At 33.8% G+C, this 21,237-nt stretch overlaps 2 protein-coding genes across 2 annotated transcripts; both read left to right on the forward strand.

Moving 5' to 3' along the window:
- The first annotated feature begins 243 nt into the window (after nucleotides 1–243).
- LOC131608161 (uncharacterized) lies at nucleotides 244–2,580 on the forward strand. Its single transcript, XM_058880088.1, has 7 exons — nucleotides 244–1,090; nucleotides 1,197–1,287; nucleotides 1,441–1,525; nucleotides 1,654–1,729; nucleotides 1,893–1,958; nucleotides 2,062–2,130; nucleotides 2,291–2,580. The coding sequence occupies exons 1-6, from the start codon at nucleotides 1,029–1,031 to the stop codon at nucleotides 2,084–2,086; spliced, it is 405 nt and encodes a 134-aa protein (XP_058736071.1). The 5' UTR covers nucleotides 244–1,028; the 3' UTR covers nucleotides 2,087–2,130; nucleotides 2,291–2,580.
- Nucleotides 2,581–18,225: 15,645 nt separating this feature from the next.
- Nucleotides 18,226–18,967, forward strand: LOC131608162 (protein OXIDATIVE STRESS 3-like). Its single transcript, XM_058880089.1, has 2 exons — nucleotides 18,226–18,481; nucleotides 18,598–18,967. The coding sequence occupies exons 1-2, from the start codon at nucleotides 18,228–18,230 to the stop codon at nucleotides 18,833–18,835; spliced, it is 492 nt and encodes a 163-aa protein (XP_058736072.1). The 5' UTR covers nucleotides 18,226–18,227; the 3' UTR covers nucleotides 18,836–18,967.
- Nucleotides 18,968–21,237: the final 2,270 nt, after the last annotated feature.

Below are 21,237 nucleotides of genomic sequence, written 5' to 3' on the forward strand. Positions count from 1 at the left end.
TTGGTCTCCTATATAAGGAGTCTTTCGGTCTCGATTTGAAATACGAAATTATACACTTCCTCTACATTCTGATCTGTTCTCCATTGTCAGAAACAGATTGATTCTTCAAGAATTATCCCCGCAAAGATTTCGTGAACCCAGACAAGTATAGGGTCGAAATACTTTGTTCGGAAAGTGAACGAACACGATTCTTGAAGATATCCAGGATTATCATACCTATTGTCTAACAGGGCGCACCATAAAGTTGTGATGCAATGCATTTTAAATGGTGATGCAATCTTCCTCTCCATTTTTCTTCTTCTACAGCGGTTTCACAAAACTATAGCGAGAAATGGTTTTGATGCGCTTCATATTGCCGTTGATATATGGTTAGGGAGATGATTCAGTATTATGATCTTACTGATGTTGGAATTAAAGCGAGAAATGGTTTTGATGCGCTTCATATTGCCGCTGAACAAGGGGAGTTAAGTATGTCTTTTATGTAGTTTTTTTTCAATTGATTGTTCTTTTGTGTTGTGAGGAAAATGAGTCATGACTGAATTTGATATTTTAAATTACGGCTGCTGTGACTGTCACTTGAAAAAGGAATCATGATCGAAGTCAATCTTTGCGGAGAATCACAGTCAAAAGCATACATCAAAATCTTTGATCTTTCAATCCAAATTGAGTCTGTAGACTTTAAAAAAAGTTAATATAACTTTGTTTGCTTGGTAACTGTTTAAAAGAATGTTGTTAACATTCGGTGTTTCTTATGGGGCAGCAGTTAGAACATCTGTAGTGGATTTTGAAAGAGTCACTTTTCAAAAAGAGTCTTTGAAGTTTCTAAATGCAGCTGCCCTAACTGGAAATAAGAATGCAGAAGTGATGTTCAGTCTTGGAAGAATCATGTTGTTCATGGGTTAAGACAGTGGGATAACTGAAATGGCGGCGATATATTGCTTTTATTATTTGCCGGATCTTTTGACGGATACGTTGTTACAGCCTTTCAGGGTATTTTTCAGGTCGCAGAATATTGCCGGATCTTTCCCATGATTTACTTTTATTCTGTTCAAAATGAATGGCTATCACAAGTGACAATGACAATGCTGTTGTACGAGTGCAATCACATGACCTCAACATATCAAACAGTGTTCCTCTTAATTTTCTACTCATTCTTTATCTTTTCATTAATGTACTCTCCCTTTCTCTTCCTTTAGGTTGTCCAACTACATCTGCCGCTGCTCCATCATAGGGGTATTACTAATTGGCTCTGGAAATCTGTGGAGGAAAAAAGACAGAAGCTTGCCGGTATCACTAACAAGAAGCAATTGATATGCATCTCCTATTCATTTTAAAAATTATACTAAGCTTGACATTGTTGCTTCTGAATATTATTATCGTAGATTTGGGAGTGCCATGAGTTTTTCTCTATTGGTTGATAGCTATTTCCTTTTCATGCAGAAACAATATGACAGCAAGATTGTTGATGAATTTTCTAGAGTGACAGCAAGATTTTTACTTTTCAGCAAGAGTTGTTTGGTCACAAGTATCATGTTGTAGTGCCTTTTAATAATATACATAAGATTATATAAGTTGATCCATAGTATATTATATTTTCATAATTATTTAATCTCATTTACTGTGACTAACAATTTAACAAGTAAACTCTATCAGGTGAGGAAGTTTTGTTGGAATTCATAGAGACAGTGAAATCATTTAAAGAAACGGGGCCCAAGGCTGATGCTATTTGGTCTAATTTTAGCCAAGATTTTTCACTCTGATGCACTCCACAAGGCCTTTCAACTTTAGAGATTACCAAGAGATTGCAGATCATATAATTCAAATAATTCACACCATTGATATTGGCTCAACCATAAATTTCAATGCCTGAATCTTTGTCTTAATTTTTCTAGGCTGCTGCAGCACTGGAGGGTCTTAGATGTGTGCTATCTGCAGAACCAAAGATGCATTCCAACAAGGTACTTATAATTAATCACAATATTTAGAAAAACCCTAAACCCTATGGTTGCTTTAATAACTGTTTTATTGGTTGTCATATTTATTGATTCCATCTTCTAACAGAGTTATAAGACTAATGAGAGCATAATCAGAATGGAGTTTGATTCATATGGCATGCAATCAAACGGGAAGGTATTCTGAAAAATGCAAAGTGTCACGATATTTCGGTTACTAATCAACTGCATTATTGACTTACCACGTGCTTCAATATCAGTGAAGGGTCTATTGGAATTTACTTGAAAAATATTAATGTTATCTATTATTTCATGTGTTTTGAAATTGAAATTTGCAGCCACATCAAGAGGACTGTGGCGTACATCATTACAATGATGTTCGAAGAAGGGACGAGTTTGAAAAGCATTATCTATTCAGAAACTTGCAGCACTCAGAGACGAACCCTGAATCGTTGGACTTCATTGACATGCTGTATCAAACTTGAATTACGACGGGTTATAATAAAATTCAGTTAGTGCAGCCGCATTGAGTGGGTGTTAGAGAATTGAACTACTATATGTTCTACTACTAGCAATATTGTTGTTTGTGTTCTACTGCCGCGTGCTACTTATATATAATAATGAAATTATTTACTATGTTCTACTGCTAGCAACATTGTTGTTTATGCATCTATTATGAAACTTTCATTATATAATACTTTGTTTATATAATAGTGTTACCTATCAGGAACATGTTTATTTTTTATATAATACTGCTAGCTATCTTTTATATAATGAAACTATCTTTATATAGTAAGGAAAGTTTACAATTTGGCATCAGGTTAATATTTGTAGAAGGGGCTCTACTGTTGGAACATTCATTGTCTCACATTCTGAATAACAAATGTTCTCTACACCTTCTAATCTAGTTGATCAATTTCCCATGTTAGCTTTGAATCAACTCTTTCATGCAGAATTTTCCATGTTACCTTCTAATCTAGCAGAATTTGTTGTCAACATTTGAGCTGCCACTTGATATTATAATTAACAAGTGCTTAATTCAGGAAATGTGTATTATATATATGCAGGTACGCGGTTGTTTGTGAGTGGAACGGAAGTGTGTCACGTATGCTTGAACTTTGAAATATCAATAGGAAATGTTAGTTTTTGATATGCAATGCTGAACTGGTATGGATGTTCATGGCATGGGCCTGTTTCGAACTATTTTGAAACGGCAACTTGTGGACAGGTTGAATCAAGTTTGGAACGTGCAGGGTTGCCTCAAATCCTACGTATGCTTTTTGTTTGAAATGAATATACGTGTGGTTTTGTTTACACTGACTTTGCAGGTTTGGTGAAAGTAATGGGAACACAGAAAAATCTTAGAAATCTAATGCTGGTACCTCTACTAATGACTTTTACTTTTTGTATTGTGATCTATAGAAATATAGTTACTCTGTACCAGGTCTCTAATTTCATTGGTAATCATTATAGTAAATCATATATGACTGCATTATCCTTGATTATGTTCATTCAGTAAAGTTTCATACAAGTATGAGAAAATGACTCTTTCCAATTTTTATTGCATACTAATGAAATGACACTTAATCATTCTTTTATTTAAAACCAATTATTTCTTAATGGATGCTACACATTTCTTAAATGCATCCTTAGATATATTATTCAATCTAAAACAATATAAACTTTATTTTTTTAATTACTTTTTATTTTCAATATTCAATTTTTTTAATATTAGTATTTTTATAACTTTTTTCAATTTTAACTAAAATTTAATCTTTTACTAATACCTTTTATTTTTCTCAATCACAATGCGCAAAAACGACGGGTACCCGTGCGAACGCACGGGTAAGACACTAGTTACAAATTTTCCATAGCAGTATAATATTGTACCTTATATCCATCGTCGCATAAGATTCACTCTATTCAGGTGAGAAAATTTTTAAGAATGCTCTTTGTGGTTATTATAATAATATTATAATTCTATGTAAACTGTTATTTTCATAGTAATATATTATCCTATGCAAACTGTGACTCTGAGAGAGACATTATTTTATGGTTATTATAATTCTCATTTCACATGTTTTTATAATGAAAATTTTTGTGTACTTGGATTGGGAATAATATAAATTGATCCTTACATATATGCTATAAATTGTTCTTCTTCAGTGATAATTTTTGTAATATTTCTATGATAAATGAGACCGTTTTTATTTTATCATGCATCATTTTGTTTATGATTTTAATATTTAAATATTATATATGTGAGATTTTGGATCGAACTCTAGTATGGCCGAAGGGTAGCTTCTTGGTTCGACAGGGTTAAGCATGAAGTCGAAGGTTGTTCACATGCTTGTGTCGAAGATGCTAGGGTTGTTAGCATGTTAAATTAGGTTTTAGTGTTTAAACCCTAATTTGTTAAGTTAGCTTGTTTATTAAGTTGACTTGTGTAATGGGCCTTGTGGAAAAAGCCCATTAGTTAGTATGTTAGGTTTTATTATAAATAGCATACTAGTCTCTCATCATTGCTAAGCTGCAAATCCTAATTTAGGGTGAGAGAGGTTATTTGTTATTCTTGTAAACTTGTAATCTTGTTTGAAGAGAAAGTGAAAGAATAGAAGTTATAACCAATTCTTGTGTTCTTATTTTCTTCCCTAATTCCCTATTATACTTTGTTATTGGTATCGTTTTTCACAACAAATTGGTGCGGTGAGCGTGGAGAAGATGCCGTCAACAAAGTATGAGATTGAAAAGTTCACCGGAGTGAATGATTTCGGTCTGTGGCGCTTGAAGATGAAAGCCCTACTGGTTCAGCAGGGTTGTTTGGAAGCGTTGAAGGGAGAGGCAGCCATGAATGCTGCATTAACGGCAGCGGAGAAGACGACTATGATTGAGAAGGCACACAGCGCAATTTTGTTGAGCCTTGGTGATAAGGTTCTCAGGCAGGTATCAAAGGAGACGACGGCATCAGGGTTATGGGTGAAACTTGAAAGTTTGTACATGACCAAATCGCTGGTAAATCGACTCTACCTGAAGCAAGCTTTGTATTCATTCAAGATGATTGAAGACAAAGTATTGGCTGAGCAGTTGGATATGTTCAACAAGCTGATTCTTGATCTTGAAAATATTGATGTGAAAATCGATGATGAAGATCAAGCGCTGTTACTATTGTGTTCTTTGCCTCGATCACATGCTCACTTCAAAGAAACTCTCTTGTATGGAAGGGAGTCCCTGACGTTTGAAGAAGTTCAATCAGCCTTGTACTCTAAGGACTTGAATGAACGAAAGGAGCATAAACCTTCGACTGTTGGCGAAGGTTTGGCCGTTAAAGGAAAACTCTTACGAAAGGATGGTAAGTTCGACAAGAAGAAAGGCAAAAGCCAGTCGAAGTCTTACAGTGGCGAAGCATCTGGCATTCGATGCTATCATTGTAAGAAGGAGGGTCACACAAGAAAGGTGTGCCCTGAACGCCTGAAAGATCATGGAGGTAAGGATAATGGAAATGCAGCCATTGTTCAAGATGATTTTGAATCATCTGATGTTCTTGTAGTTTCAAGCAGTGACTCGAGAAGAGAGTGGATTATGGATTCAGGGTGCACTTGGCACATGACTCCAAACAAAGACTTGTTCGAGGAATTATGTGATCAAGATGGTGGATCAGTATTGCTGGGAAACAACAAGGCTTGCAAGATTGCAGGTATTGGATCTATTAGATTCAAGCTCCATGATGAGTCAATAAGGTTGTTGACTGAAGTCAGGTTTGTTCCTGATTTGAAGAGAAATCTGCTTTCTCTTGGTGAATTCGACAAGAAAGGATATGTTTTCCAAGGAGAGAAAAGTATCCTAAGAGTCATGAAGGGTTCGAAGGAAGTCCTGAGAGGCGTGAAGAAACAAGGCTTGTATACCCTTGAGGCTGAAGTTGTAAGTGGTTCGACAAATGTTGTATCCACGAAACCTTTGTCGAAGACAGAAATCTGGCACATGAGATTGGGCCATGTCAGTGAAAGGGGTCTGGTCGAATTAGGGAAACAAAATCTGCTTGGTGGAGACAAAGTCGAAAAGCTGAAGTTTTGTGAACCCTGTGTACTTGGAAAATCTTGCAGAGTGAAGTTCAACAAAGGCAAACAAAGAACACATGGATCCCTTGATTACATCCATGCTGATCTTTGGGGGCCTGCAAGGTGTGCATCACATTCAGGAGCAAGGTATTTTCTATCCATAGTAGATGATTATTCCAGAAAATTATGGGTATTCATCCAGAAGACTAAGGATGAAACTTTTGAGAATTTCAAAAGTTGGAAGACTCTGGTTGAAAATCAGACTGGCAGGAAGGTCAAGAGGTTGAGAACCGACAATGGCCTTGAATTTTGCAATGAGGCATTCGACAGTTTTTGTGCTGCCTCTGGTATTGCAAGGCACAGAACTACTGCAGGTACTCCACAGCAAAATGGTTTGGCTGAAAGATTTAATCGAACTATTTTGGAGAGAGTCAGATGCATGTTGACTAGTGCGGGGTTAAAGAAGGTGTTCTGGGCTGAGGCTGTTTCGACAGCAACATATCTGATAAACAGATGTCCTTCGACAGCGTTAGATATGAAGACACCTGAAGAAGTTTGGTCGGGACATCCACCAGATCTCGACAAACTGAGAGTATTTGGCTGTGTAGCCTATGCTCACATTAGGCAAGACAAGGTCGAACCTAGAGCTCTGAAATGCATGTTCATGGGATACCCTGAAGGAGTCAAAGCTTATAGGCTATGGTGCCTAGAGTCAGGTCACAGGAGGTGTATCACCAGTCGAGATGTAGTTTTCAATGAAGCTGAAATGGCTTTTAAGAAAACTGATGATGTTGGTCGAAGTACAGAAACATCTGACGAAGAGCTGGAACAGGTAGAGATTCCTGTTGAGGTGGAGCATGTTGATGCTGAATTGCATGTCCCTGATGAAGTCGAAGAAGAAGCAGAAGATGCTGAGGAAGTTGAGGAAACTGACGATGACTACCTATTGTCGAGAGATAGGTCGAGAAGAGTCATCAAACCACCTCAGAGACTTGGGTATGCAGATCTTATAGCTTATGCATTAATCTCTGTCAGTGAGGTTCTTGATGATGAACCTAGAGATTATAAGGAAGTTATGAGGAGTCAAAATAAGACTGAATGGCTGAAGGCCATGGATGATGAGATGAAATCTCTTCATGATAATCACACTTGGGAACTGATCAAGAAACCTGCTGGGGCAAGGTTAGTCAGCTGTAAATGGATTTTCAAAGTTAAGGAAGGAATTGAAGGAGTGACGTCGAAAAGATATAAGGCAAGGTTAGTCGCAAGGGGTTTCACTCAGAAAGAAGGTGTCGACTTCAATGATGTGTTTTCTCCTGTTGTGAAACATAGGTCCATTCGAATGCTGCTTGCCATGGTGGCACAGTTCGATCTTGAACTGGAACAGATGGATGTGAAAACTGCGTTCTTGTATGGTGATCTAGATGAAACGATCCTGATGAGGCAACCTGAAGGGTATGTCGAAAAGGGGAAGGATGATTATGTGTGTAAGTTAAAGAGATCCTTGTATGGGCTGAAACAATCTCCTCGACAGTGGAATAGGAGATTCGACAAGTTCATGGCACGCATAAGTTTCATTAGAAGTCAGTTCGACCACTGTGTTTACTTCAGATTTCGACCTGGTAATTCATTTGTTATTTTGTTGCTTTATGTGGATGATATTCTCATAGCAAGCAACAATGTCGAAGATGTGATGAGGGTGAAGGCTGAACTCAATAAGGAGTTCGATATGAAGGATCTGGGAGCTGCTTCCAGGATTCTTGGAATTGACATTCGAAGAGATAGAAAGAAGTTGAAGTTATGCCTATCTCAAGAGGCATATCTACGGAAGATTCTTGAAAAGTTTGGTATGTCGAATTCGAAGCCAGTTGTGACTCCAACAAACCCTCAATTCAAGCTGAGTATTGATCAGTGTCCCAGTACTGATGTGGAAAGAGCCTATATGAATAGCATCCCATATGCTAATATAGTTGGTTCTTTGATGTATGCTATGGTTTGTACTAGACCCGACATAGCATACGCAGTAAGTCTTGTAAGCAGGTACATGGCGAATCCTGGAAAGGCTCACTGGCAAGCATTGAAGTGGATTTTAAGGTACATAAATGGGTCTCTGAATAGAGTCCTAATTTATGGTGGAGCCTTGGGTGAAGATGGTAAAGCAGTAATCGAAGGATATGTCGACTCTGATTATGCAGGTTGTATGGATTCCAGGAAATCTATTTCTGGATATGTTTTCACTATGTTTGGCACAGCAATTAGTTGGAAAGCAACACTTCAGAAGGTTGTTGCTCTATCAACCACTGAAGCGGAGTACATTGCATTAAATGAAGCTGTGAAAGAAGCATTGTGGCTTGAAGGTTTTGCGAAGGAGCTGAAACTTCAAGGTCGAGGTATCACTGTTAAATGTGATAGTCAAAGTGCAATACACCTGTCGAAGAATTCAGCCTATCATGAGCGAACTAAGCACATTGATGTGAGGTTGCATTTCGTCAGAGGAGTAATCGAGCGTGGAGAAGTCCAAGTGCTGAAGGTTTCGACTGAAGACAATGCTGCTGATATGATCACCAAGACATTGTCGAGTTGCAAGTTTTTCCACTGTATGCAGTTGATAAAGCTGCATGAAGAAAGCTAGTTTGTTCCCTTGATGTTGTAGAGTTAGATCCAAGGTGGAGATTTGTGAGATTTTGGATCGAACTCTAGTATGGCCGAAGGGTAGCTTCTTGGTTCGACAGGGTTAAGCATGAAGTCGAAGGTTGTTCACATGCTTGTGTCGAAGATGCTAGGGTTGTTAGCATGTTAAATTAGGTTTTAGTGTTTAAACCCTAATTTGTTAAGTTAGCTTGTTTATTAAGTTGACTTGTGTAATGGGCCTTGTGGAAAAAGCCCATTAGTTAGTATGTTAGGTTTTATTATAAATAGCATACTAGTCTCTCATCATTGCTAAGCTGCAAATCCTAATTTAGGGTGAGAGAGGTTATTTGTTATTCTTGTAAACTTGTAATCTTGTTTGAAGAGAAAGTGAAAGAATAGAAGTTATAACCAATTCTTGTGTTCTTATTTTCTTCCCTAATTCCCTATTATACTTTGTTATTGGTATCGTTTTTCACAACAATATATTAATATATTGATACTTACATTCTATTTTTCTCTTTTTATTCAAGCATGAGTGATAATCGTGACAATGAATTTAGACTCGGTGATATAGATGATGTTCCCATACCTCAGGTAAATTAACATTTATAAATTTTGGGTGTTTTTTATTTGTTAGATATTTAGTTGTTCAAAGTGTTTTTAATAATTTATTTTGCTTTTTAAAAGGTAAATGAATGGGTGCCAAATTGTGAAGAAGAAGAAGAATGGGTGCCAAATTTATCATACTACAATATGTTTAGTGCATTTTTAGAATGCACCGTAGAATCATAAATGAGTCTTATTCATTTATTTAATCTCTTTTAAATTTCTTATTTGTGTCACCTTGTCGATTCTCGTAACAGTGACAATAGTAAGTCTTTTATTTAATATTGTAATAATAGAGCAGTGTCTAGAAACACATCAATGTTACGCAAGTGAAGATAATATCTTGTGATCTAACATAACCTTTATGTGATAAAGATCACATGTATAATTATTCTTTTCTTATATCTATATAGAACACAATGCATAGACTGTGTAACCCTTGTATAATCCAATTTATATTATATGCCTGATTATACTTAGTTACAATAAATGAGGTCAATGATTTATATTGACTTATTTCACCATGGTCAAGCATTTTTACAATCATACATGATCAAGAGGTATGTAAATATTATTCCTGCAAATGTAGGAGGAGAATATCCTACATTTGTCACCTACGTTCTTCCACAAGGCTCTTTGAGTACTCAATCAACCGACTTTATAATTGTCTTGCTACAAACAACGTTTAACGACACTAAAGTGATCAACTCCTCAAGTAGGGACTATAGTGATTATAGGTCAAATGGTAACATTTTTTGGAGGAGCTTTTTACTAGGAAGCATTGATACATAGTGTAGGACTAGGCATCTTTGACTCCTTAAGTACGGACTATAGTGATTACATGTCAAATGGTGGAATTTGTTGGAGGAACTTTTCACTAGGGAGCATTGATACATAGTGTAGGACTAGGCATCTTTGTGAGAGTCATGCCACTTATTCACCCAAAATCTTAAGGTGATAAGTGAGGGGATTCTCCTACTTATAAATGTTCAAGCCACTACATTCCTATCTAATGTGGGACTATTTCCCCACTTACTCACACTTGCATTATTATTATAACACCATTCCTCAAGTGTGATTCCACAATGCTCCCCCTCACACTTGTATCGTCGTTGACACCTTGCAATAGGACACCACTTCCTGGGCTTTTCGATATAAGTGAGTCGGTCCCTTTCTCGAACCAAAGGCTCTGATACCATTTCTTGATGGAGTTTTTAACTAGGGAGCATTTATACATAGTGTAGGAATAGACATATCTTTGTGAGAGAGACACCATTTATTCACCTAAAACCTTAAGATGATAGGTGAGTGGGTTCTCCTACTTATAAATGTTCAAGTCACTACATTCTTATTCAATGTGAGACTATTTCCCCACTTGCTTACACTTGCATTATTATTCTAACATTCACCATTATTACTATAAGAATAATTTATGACGCTTGCATAAAACTATATGTAGTATCCTTATGGCGAGTCATTTTAGTATCAATATTACTCCTAATATTTATACTTAATTACATGAAGACTCAATATCTCATATCTATGACATATGAGATATTGTCATCAGTCTACTCACATAATAACCTCTAATACGCATTATCGTTATTCTATTGGACATTGAGAATTAACTACATATACTTTTACTATTAGAATGAAATTGAGGGATGGCAATGGACAGCGTTCGGACAGAGTACTATAATACCTGGCCCCATATCTGCGGTTTGAAAATATCCTCGTCCCCGAGCTCAAACCCGCGTGGGCACCAATATCCATACCCATACCCATATTCATATCCTATGGGTACCTCAATACCCGTACCCGTTTACCTGCGTTTGTAGTAAAATTTAATCAATTAATTACAAAATATCATATAATTTAAGTTTTTTTTCACAATATTAAAAAAATTATGAATGTTATAGCTGAGTTAAAAAATAAATAAACACTTTTGTTAAAATGTATAACAGTTCAATATCACTATTTTTAAAAAAAATTGATAAATGTGCATTTTCATATATTAATATAAATGGCATTAGATAAATATGTAGTGCGGGTATGGAACGAGTTAGATAGTAAGGTACCCGTTCCCGCACCCATACCCACTTATTTTAATAGATAATTGCCCGTACTCGTGCCTATTTTGGATTTTTATCCTACCGATTATGGACTTTTTTTTTGGTATCCATAGAATATGAGCCAAATTGACATTCTAATAAAATTCTTATATTCAATAGTGTCTGACAATTAAATTACTATTAATTAAATAAATTAACTATTTTGCTGACTACATTATTAGTTTAAAAATAAACTTAAGAAAACTCTCTTATTATAAATAACAAACATGATGTAAATTTTAAGTTTTATTTGTATTCCAATAAAAATAACAAAAATAAAATATTTTGAAATATTTTTACAAAATTAAAATATACTTATCCTTAAAAAATCATTATTGTAGGAAGAGCTACCCCCATTTAGCTGAAAGAATGTGCCCCTTGTTGCTCTCCACCCCATGTTTCCTCTCTTCTTCTTGTTAAGTGACATCTGATTTAGAAAGCTTCCTCTTATCCTAAAGTGATTTTCATATTTACATTATTACAGAAGCAAGGGTTAGAAAATTCTTATTTTAAACTTACATTATTATATTATATTATATTATTTATAATAACTAAACCAACAACTCTCAAGGGAACAAAGATGTATGATGTCGCAGGAAACAACTGAAAATGGAATTGTTCAATGAATCAATGATAGAGTTCTTCTAATTTTAAAATTTAAAATCATATTGAATTAATTAAAAATTGAGAAAAGGTGATAATCTAAATCTAATGGATATGGTGGGCACAAATAAGATTCTATGAGAGCAACATTTTGATATTCTCGATTAAACAACACATTGATGTGGTCCAGTGGCACTGCAATTACAATATTATGGTGGCACTTTGATTGCCACCCAATTATCAAAATATTATGACCTAACAAAGTCCACCTTATCTTCACATGTCATATCCTTCTCGTACCAATCCATCTTATTGTGAATGAGATTAATAGATAACATATATACCTTTTTACTATAAATATATTCTTTTTTCTTTTTTGGTTTAAAAAATTCATTTTTATATGCAATAAAATATAATTTTTAAACTATTTAATGCTAATATCATTGATATATTCTTTATTCAATTCAAAATTATTTAATGAAGGGTAATTGAAGTAGAAATACTTAGGGTTTGAGACCACTAACACTTTTTAATATTTACGGAGTAAAATAAGAACTTTTAAATTTTAGAAAATAAGTTGAAATCTCATTGAAAAGAAATTTTTGTTGTCGGCTTTTTCAGCTGAATCGTAGTTTTGGTTTCAAGTAAATTAGAGTGGATTCGATTGATTCCTATTTTGTAAGAAAGGAGAAACAAAGAGAGAATAGAAGTGAGAAATATCATTATCAGTTTTCTTAAACCAAATTCATAAAAAAAATAGAAACTCGGAATTTGTTATCTACTGGATCAGTTTAATATTTTGACTTAAGGTTTGTGAGACATAGTGCTATACTTTAGTCGCTTAGATCCTCGAAACAATATCTGAGGAGAGAGCTATTGCATTCACATTGCACCTAGTTTTTAGGAATTTTTTGTCTTCTCATTCATAAAATGTTTTTGCTCTACTAAGGTTTGGTTACGTAAACCTTACTTTCTTATATGATCATGCAACCCCCAAATATTTTATCTTGGGGCTTCATTTTAAAATTGGATCTTCTAGTTATCCACCAATATATATTTCCCCTTCAGTCACCGACTCAACGAGAGAGTGTTGCATATGTGATCTCACAATCTGCTGAACCTCTTTCACAATTTCCTAAAGTTTATGTTAAAGAGGATGACGTCTCGATGAAGATAACTAAAGAGGAGTATAAAAAAAAGGTACTTAGGTATGTTAAGCTAATATGCATGGGAGACTTATATATGCTTCATAGGGGTGTAAAGTTGACGAATTTCAAAGACCTTCACCTCAATAAACACACACAAAGAAAACGGGCCACAACGTGGAAAATATCGACTCACTCCCTATTGGTAGCTAGCCACTCTAGAGGTAGTGGCGAGTCTTCCATATGTCGACCTCGAATTAGGTTTTCACCTAAGAGAAAGGAAAGAGTATCGAACCTTGGCCAGGTAGGATCCTTAGAGATGTAAAGTAAAACTTTGAGCACAGCCTCAGAGGGAAAGATTTGTCTCAGAGAAAATAAATTGGGATTGGAAGTAATACAATGTAGACAAATAACATTGATAAGTAAAAAATTGAAGTGTACATTGTAGAAAAAGGATGATAATAGCTACTTATTCATTTAATTAACATATGTTGGTTACAAGCACACCAACTAAAAATGTATATATATATATATATATATATATATATATATATATATATATGGGTTAACACTTTAACGAAACCACCTTCTCATATTCAATGACTTGGTCAAGACGAACTTTCTCTCAGGAGATCAACCAAGTAGAGTAAATATTATCCCCCTCCTTCTAAGAACTTTCAAAAGAGTCTTGGGTGATATAGTAACTTTGTTACTACGATTGTGATAACTCCTTAGACAGACAAATATTCTTGAGGCAAATCTCGCGAAGGTCGTCTTGATCTTTCTTCTGACCATCATGAGACTCCTTCTAAGACTTTTTAACTCTTCAATCATTTTTTAGGAAGGATCCAATAAATGTTTTTCTTTGTCAAGATGGGGCTCCACCTTGGATAAAGATGTCTAAATAGAAACCAATGCATCATTCTTCCCCTTCACTTCTCGAGTAAGTCACTTCACCTTCTTGACCATGTTGTTAGGATATTCAAAGGGTCTTACAAAAATCTCTATAACCAAAAACGAATTAGAAGTTGCCCGAACTCCCTCTAAAATTGATTTCTTTCAATAGTGAGGGCATCAAACCGTTCTTGGAGTGTCTCCCTCTTACTTCGAAGATGATCAAGAAGAAATATTTCCTCTTGCCTAAAAGTCTCAAAGGCCAAAACGGAAGACTCTTGACGAGTGTGATAGGCTGATTACTTCAATTATTCATGACGAGCTTCTTAGGAAATATTTGAGAAGTGGGAATAATCATCATCATAGATGGAATACCAAAAATACTTGGTCGTTGTTGGGCTTGGAAGAGCTAGAAACAAAGAAGGAAACCTTGCATGAACTAAAGCATGCTATCCACCAAATCTAAGTCGAGGACCTTTAGTAAGCAGTCTCTTAACCTGGAGTTCTTCGAGTTCATGGTAGGAAGCCGAACCTCCCTTGCCCTCTAGCTGCAGTGGGGGTAAAACATCATTTATCACGGTCGAGTCAGGAGAAACCCATACTTTCACTTGAATGGGGGAGAAGAGTAATCCAAACAATTGGCCTGACTTGTATTCATAAGGTATTATCTCTTCCTAGTAGATGGAGTATTTGGTATACCTGTGAGAAGAAAGGCATATCGAAGGTCCCTCCTCATCTATCTCATTGCTTCTTTACTCTTCATCGCATATGCATAACCAGCAAGAGAGATGTTAGAGGAAGGGAAGTTCAAGAAAAAAAACCTACAAATCAGATTTCCATGCGACTTACCAAAGATAGCCTTCCTATCTATCTTTGATCTAGCATCCTCCAACTAGTGGGTGTAGATGAACCATTTCAATTATTCCCTTGATGATGCGTCAAGTGGAATGATACCTCAAACATATACAAGAGCTCCTTTCATAAGGCCTCCATTTATATCTTCAAGTATAACTTTTCTTGGAATAGGTCACCCTCCTTGTAAACATAAGATCCAACCCCTGTCAAGAAATAACTCTGACTCCTAAACTTATACAATATATCCATGCACATTAGTGGAGGAACAAGTTTTAGTTTACATATCATCGTATGCAACTATTTGCTAAGAGGGGTAACAAGAAAGAAGCAATCCTTGAAATGCTTCACGCTCTCAAAATAGTTCTCAAAGAATCATGAGTTATGGCTCCAAGAAAGCAGACCTGAATTGTGTGCATGATTTGAACTTTTTGAAGAGAAGGAAGAACATCGTCACAATTGGCTTACCTCCGTTATGCTCACACCAATATTGGAAAACCTTGACAAACACCCAACTCACTGGATGCAACTGTAAATGGGAGATCATCATGTGGTTAATAACAGTGATTTCAAATTCATTAACTGGAAGACGAAAGCAAACGAAGAGAATAGTCGTTCGCGAAAGGGGAACACACCCATCATGTTGGAAAAATATCATCAATCGAACGAAGGTCCAAGTCAATCGAAGCATGGTCCAAGCCAACTTCGCAAGAAAAAGAAGAGACGATCTATAATATCTCTTTGTCAACCCTACTGCCCGAAATGTCTTTTTAAGCCTTGCTAGTTATAGTTGGTACAATCTATTTAAAAATAAGCTTCACGGAGAAGAACATGATGTAGACAAGATAATATAGACAAATAAGTTCAAATGCAGATACCCCTACCAAAAAAAGTTGATAATAAGATAAATCTCTCGAGAAGAAAAACAAAAGTATCAACATCTCATTATCTAGAAACCCTAGAAAAGACGCAAAAAATGAAAAAAAATGTTGGCTTTAATTAAATGGATCAACCGATCATGCATGCCAAAGGCAAACAAACAAAGATCTCCTATGAACGTGACAAAAAATTGAGACAAAAAATTCGCAAGAAAAAATGACTAGAAGAACCAGATATGGTTCCTCTTGCAGATTACTAATGGTAGAAAAGGGGGAAATGGTGCTTCATAGTCCATTTATATGCATCCATTAAAGGTTGTATGATCCATCATACAACACCAACAGTTGGGATTTTATCAAAAGTTGTTTAAAGTACTCAAGTACTCTAGAGAAGAGAAAACATCATCACCAACTAGCATAGGGACATGTGTCACCTTTTCCCAACAAAAGGCCACATATTATAGGGAAAGCATTAAAAACACCTATTCTAGGTGATACTGGCATACCATCAAAAGATTTTCATGTCCCCAGGTCTAGTAGGCAGGTAGGAACACATATTGCAAATCCTCATCCTGCAAAACATAAACAAGGGCTTGAGAGGAAACTATTATATACTGTCTACAAGGCCCAAAGATAAAAAGGCCCAATGGTTAAGCAGAAGCAATAGAAAACACACAATATATATATATATATATATATATATACATTCTTTTCCCTAGAAGCAGGCGATTCTGCCCAATGGAGCTTTGCTCCCTGCGAAGGTTAATTTGCTGGAAGGTCGTGATCTACGCTTCATTCCACATTTTTAATTTTTAACAGTTTCTCGTATTTAAAAGGAAGGATGTGTCATTTCTCTGGCATTCAAATTCATTCTCATTCTTAAATCACTTTTCACTCTCATACTAAGTTGAGCGTTGAAGTGTTAACATTACTAGTCAGCCTCCACTCCACCGCATTAGAAGTTCTGAATCTTTGCAGCAAACTCTACTCCTTCGTTCATCGATCAATTTTGGTTCCACCAACGTATTCCCTCCGTCTCACGATGAATGACCCATTTGCAACAAAAAAATGTCTCAAAATAAATGACTCATTTCAATTTACAATACAAATTAATTTCTTTGATCAATACTTCTTTCATCACTTCCAATACTTAATAATAAATACTTTGATAACATATTTCTCTTTCATTTCTTAATGTGTGAAATGTTCAACTGCATTACTCATTTTATATATATATATATATATATATATATATATATATATATATATATAATAATAATAATAATAATAATAATAATAATAATAATAATAATAATAATAAGTGCTTGATTAATTCCTTCAAAAAGTGCATGACAAATAATGATTTTTTTGGACAAAAGTGCATGATTGATATTTGGATGAGTGGGAAAACATTCAACCAATTGGAATATGGCAACATATAGTGTCTAAATTTTCAAGGTCGTATGGGTTCAAACACTTTTTTGACAAAGATGTTGACATATTTTGTTGTTTTATATATTTTCTTTTTCATAATTTAAAATATTAAACATATATTTAAATCATTTGATTTTAACTACAGGGTTATTGATACTCTGAATGCTTGAATGCATACTGATAGTAGAAAACCTCATTTCTAAAAAAAAGTTCAAATACTTATAAAAGAAGGGAAAGTGAGATATTTTCGAGTTATAAGATCAAATAGAAATTAATATTCTTTATTATTTGTAAATTATATATCTATAAATAATAATAATAATAATTTATTTGAATTAATATATAAATATAAATAAATATTATCTTAATAGATTGTTTTATATATTGATAATTTATACTCATTTAACTCAACTAAAACATATTAATTGAATTATCTTATTCACTCAATTAATATCCTTTACAAGAAAATGGATTGGTTGTTATAATTATGTCATGCAGTTACAGTGTAAATTAATTAATCGTTTAATTGGATAAAATTAAAGATATAATTATAACTGTTTGTTCTCAAATAAATGACAAATAAATTACTATAAATACACCTAGCTTTTACCTTAAATATATTGAACTTATCCTTTCATTTTCTAATTTTTTTATTATATTTTTTTATTATTAAAATTTATGATAGATAATTTTGTAGTGGAATTGAAATACACACTTACCTGTTGTGGCTTTATGTAGCATACAGTTATTAGTTAGGAAAATGGTGAGGTCCACAGTTTGTGTTACCAAAAATGAAAAAGAAGTTAATATTATTAAAATTCATGACTCAGCATATCGTTGTTTCTGTTAAGCTCTTATCCTCTTCTGTTATCTATCTTAGCAATATTTATTTTACACCATATATATAACGTGTTATGACTGTGACCAAAATTTAATTCTAATTATATACTTCATATTTATCTATATCCAACTCATATATATATCAAAGCTACAATATTATCCATATCTCATTCATTGGTATATATATTTTCTCTCTTAAACTTAATTACTTCATAACAAATAACAGATGAGAGATTTTCTTCTTGACATATTACAATCACAATCAACTATGGATGGAAAAAGTAATACCAATTGGATTGTTAAGAATGATGATGATACAGAAGATTCAATTTCTTCATATTTTTCTTCATCAGAGATGGATGATGATGATGATCAAGAAGCATCATCCTCTTCAACTTCTAGTTTGTCATCTTCCTCTTCATCAAATTTAAATGGTCCTTTATATGAATTATCAGAGCTCATGAATCATCTTCCTATAAAGTAAGCAATTTCATGCATGAATCATGAATCATGATGCATGGTTTCTTTTACTTACTACTTTTTTTTCTTTTTTCTTTTTTGCTATATTATTTATTGAATTTTCCATTGATTTGTAGGAGAGGATTGTCTATGTTTTATCAAGGGAAAGCACAATCTTTTTGTTCATTAGCAAGGGTGGAAAGCATAGAAGATCTTCCTAAGAAAGAGAAACCAAATTACAGAAATAAAGTGAGATCATGCAAGAGCTTTGGTTTGTGCACTCCAAAGGGAACAATATCAAAGAAAACTTCAAGAGGACCTTGTTTATCAGTAAAAATTTCTAGAAGAAATAGATTCCTTGGAGAGTCTAGCTAGATCTTCCTGTTCTGTATACAAAAAGTTTTGGAATTTAAAAATATTTAAGTCAGTTTATCAAGCCAAAACATTTGTCAAGTATGAAATTTTCATAATCTTCTATAAACTAAGTAGATTTATTTTCTGAGTAAAGAGTTCATTTTTTCTTCATAATTAGTCCAAACAAGAGGATTATCTATTTTTTAGACTTTATTTATGAGCATATAACTCAATTTTAATAATCTCAATTTTATTTATGTATTTTTTATAAGTAGATTCATTTATTTATTCTAAAATATTTATTTCGTAGTTTTTTTATAACACAACATTGTTTGTCAAGAAATTTTTATAGAATTTTAAATCTATCAACTTTGAATCCAATGGGATCAAATTTGAGCCATGGAATATTTATCGAATTAATTTTTTAAAATTGATTATTTTGATCCATATATATATATATATATATATATATATATATCCAAGTTTCGACACTTCAAATATAATTAATTTTAGAGAAGATAATTAATAGAAAATTTTGGTCAAAACAAGGTCCGAAGAAGGAGATATTGTGTTCTCACACAACCAAGGTTTTTTTGAAAATATTCTACTAGGGTTTGAAATAGAACATAATCGGCATAGACTCCTCCAAAACAGACCATCAGCATGGAGATCTTCCATAATCGGCTCCTATTCCTTGAATGACTCTTATGTTTCCATCTCAACTCCAAACACAAATGATATCATTTGCACAAGTTCTTCAAAATACATATGACATATCAATTTCTAGTTTTGCCAAGTCTTGTCTCAAAGATAATCGTCTCTTGATCAAGATTCTCGAATAGGCTTACGAAGAAAGACTCGAACACTGTAGGAATGGTTTACATGAGAGATTGATTACTAGTAAAGGTAATGTGCCATTGAACGCATAAGAATAACATGACAGACTCATTAAATTATTATGGATTCTTATTACTAATTGAGATTTAACTCCTTTGGGACGTGGTTATTTTGAATTTTCTTTCAAATCAAGGGAGAATCTTTACAAAATTTGAAGTGTAGTGACATAGAATATTAAGCCCTCACTCGTTTGTTTGTCTACATGGAGGCTAGATTTTAGACCTGAAAATTTGAAGATTACACATGCTAAAGTGTGATTGAGGATGTATGATTTACTTTAGAGTATTGAGATTCAAATACTTTATTTGCAATTGCTTCTAGCTATTGACACTCATTTATCAATAGATCAACTTACAAGAAAAAGAAATTTAGGGCATTTTGCGTGTATTGAACTAGACCTTAACATGTTAAATACTCCCCATGATCCTATTTGATGTAGCGAGAGGGTTATGCATTCTTTGTTGAATTGGAACACGAGAGTTTACATTTTTTGTGATCATTGTGTGTTTGTTGGTCATAATATTGACAAATGTTGGAAGTTGAACGGAAAAAATATTGAGAAGTCAGTTAAAGAATCTATTATTTGAATTGCAAAAATGAAAGGAAAAAATGCACCTCCTTTTGAGCTGAATCAGATGGAATGTTGTTTGCTATTGAATATGCTAACAAGAATAATTATAGAAAATTTAATATTGTCACTTGACATCTTTTAATTAAAAGGAAGAATACTTTGCACACTATACACACCTTTAAATTCAAGATATCTAACATTTTTAAATAGAGAAATGCATGTGCAGATAGATTAGCAAATGCAAGTTTTTCTATTGATTATGATACTTGGAGTGATTCACTTTTTATAAGTGCATTTGAAAGTGTTTTAAAAGATAAATTTGAGCATGCCCGACTATGGTTTTTGCTATTTTTTTAATGGGTTAGATTTTCTTTTTGTCTCCTCTGTTTTTTATACAATAAATTGTTTTTTATTCAAAAAATAATAGTAAATTTCAAATAAAATCCTCTTTTCCCTGCCTCTTGAATCAAGTTGAATTTTTATTAAAATAAACAAAAATTTTAATTTTAACACCAAACTAACCAACTTTTTACCATAATTTTTAAACTAACCATGTTTAAAAAAAAAAGGACATGTGAATTTACTTAAGGAATTTTGTCTATATGTTAATCCGCAAATAAATTTGCAAGTAAATCAACAAGTAACAACAAATCCGCAGATAAATTTGATAACAGAAAAAAATTAAAATAAAATTAAGAGGTGTCGCCGCCTCTTTAATCAATTTTTTTAAAATATAGTTAATTTGGAAATTATGGTAAAATATTGATTAGTTTGATATTAAAATTAAAATTTTTGATTATTTGAAAAAAAATTCACAAGTTGTCATTGTTATAGTAAACTTAAAATAGAAATAAAAATAAATCCTATTCGAGTTATTCCCATCACTTAGACTAAATTGCCACTCATCTTCTGGGAAAATGGACTAGGTTTGAATATATTCAAGGGCTCAGGCTAG

Source organism: Vicia villosa, linkage group LG5 (assembly GCF_029867415.1).
Source record: "Vicia villosa cultivar HV-30 ecotype Madison, WI linkage group LG5, Vvil1.0, whole genome shotgun sequence".
Classification (NCBI taxonomy): Eukaryota; Viridiplantae; Streptophyta; class Magnoliopsida; order Fabales; family Fabaceae; genus Vicia; species Vicia villosa.

Coding starts and splice junctions, on each gene's coding strand:
- LOC131608162 (XM_058880089.1), top strand. CDS start 18,228: ATGAGAGATTTTCTTCTTGACATATTACAATCACAATCAACTATGGAT. Junction 18,482..18,597: donor ATGAATCATCTTCCTATAAA/GTAAGCAATTTC, acceptor ATTGATTTGTAG/GAGAGGATTGTCTATGTTTT.
- LOC131608161 (XM_058880088.1), top strand. CDS start 1,029: ATGATTTACTTTTATTCTGTTCAAAATGAATGGCTATCACAAGTGACA. Junction 1,091..1,196: donor GTGACAATGACAATGCTGTT/GTACGAGTGCAA, acceptor CTCTTCCTTTAG/GTTGTCCAACTACATCTGCC. Junction 1,288..1,440: donor AAAAAGACAGAAGCTTGCCG/GTATCACTAACA, acceptor CTTTTCATGCAG/AAACAATATGACAGCAAGAT.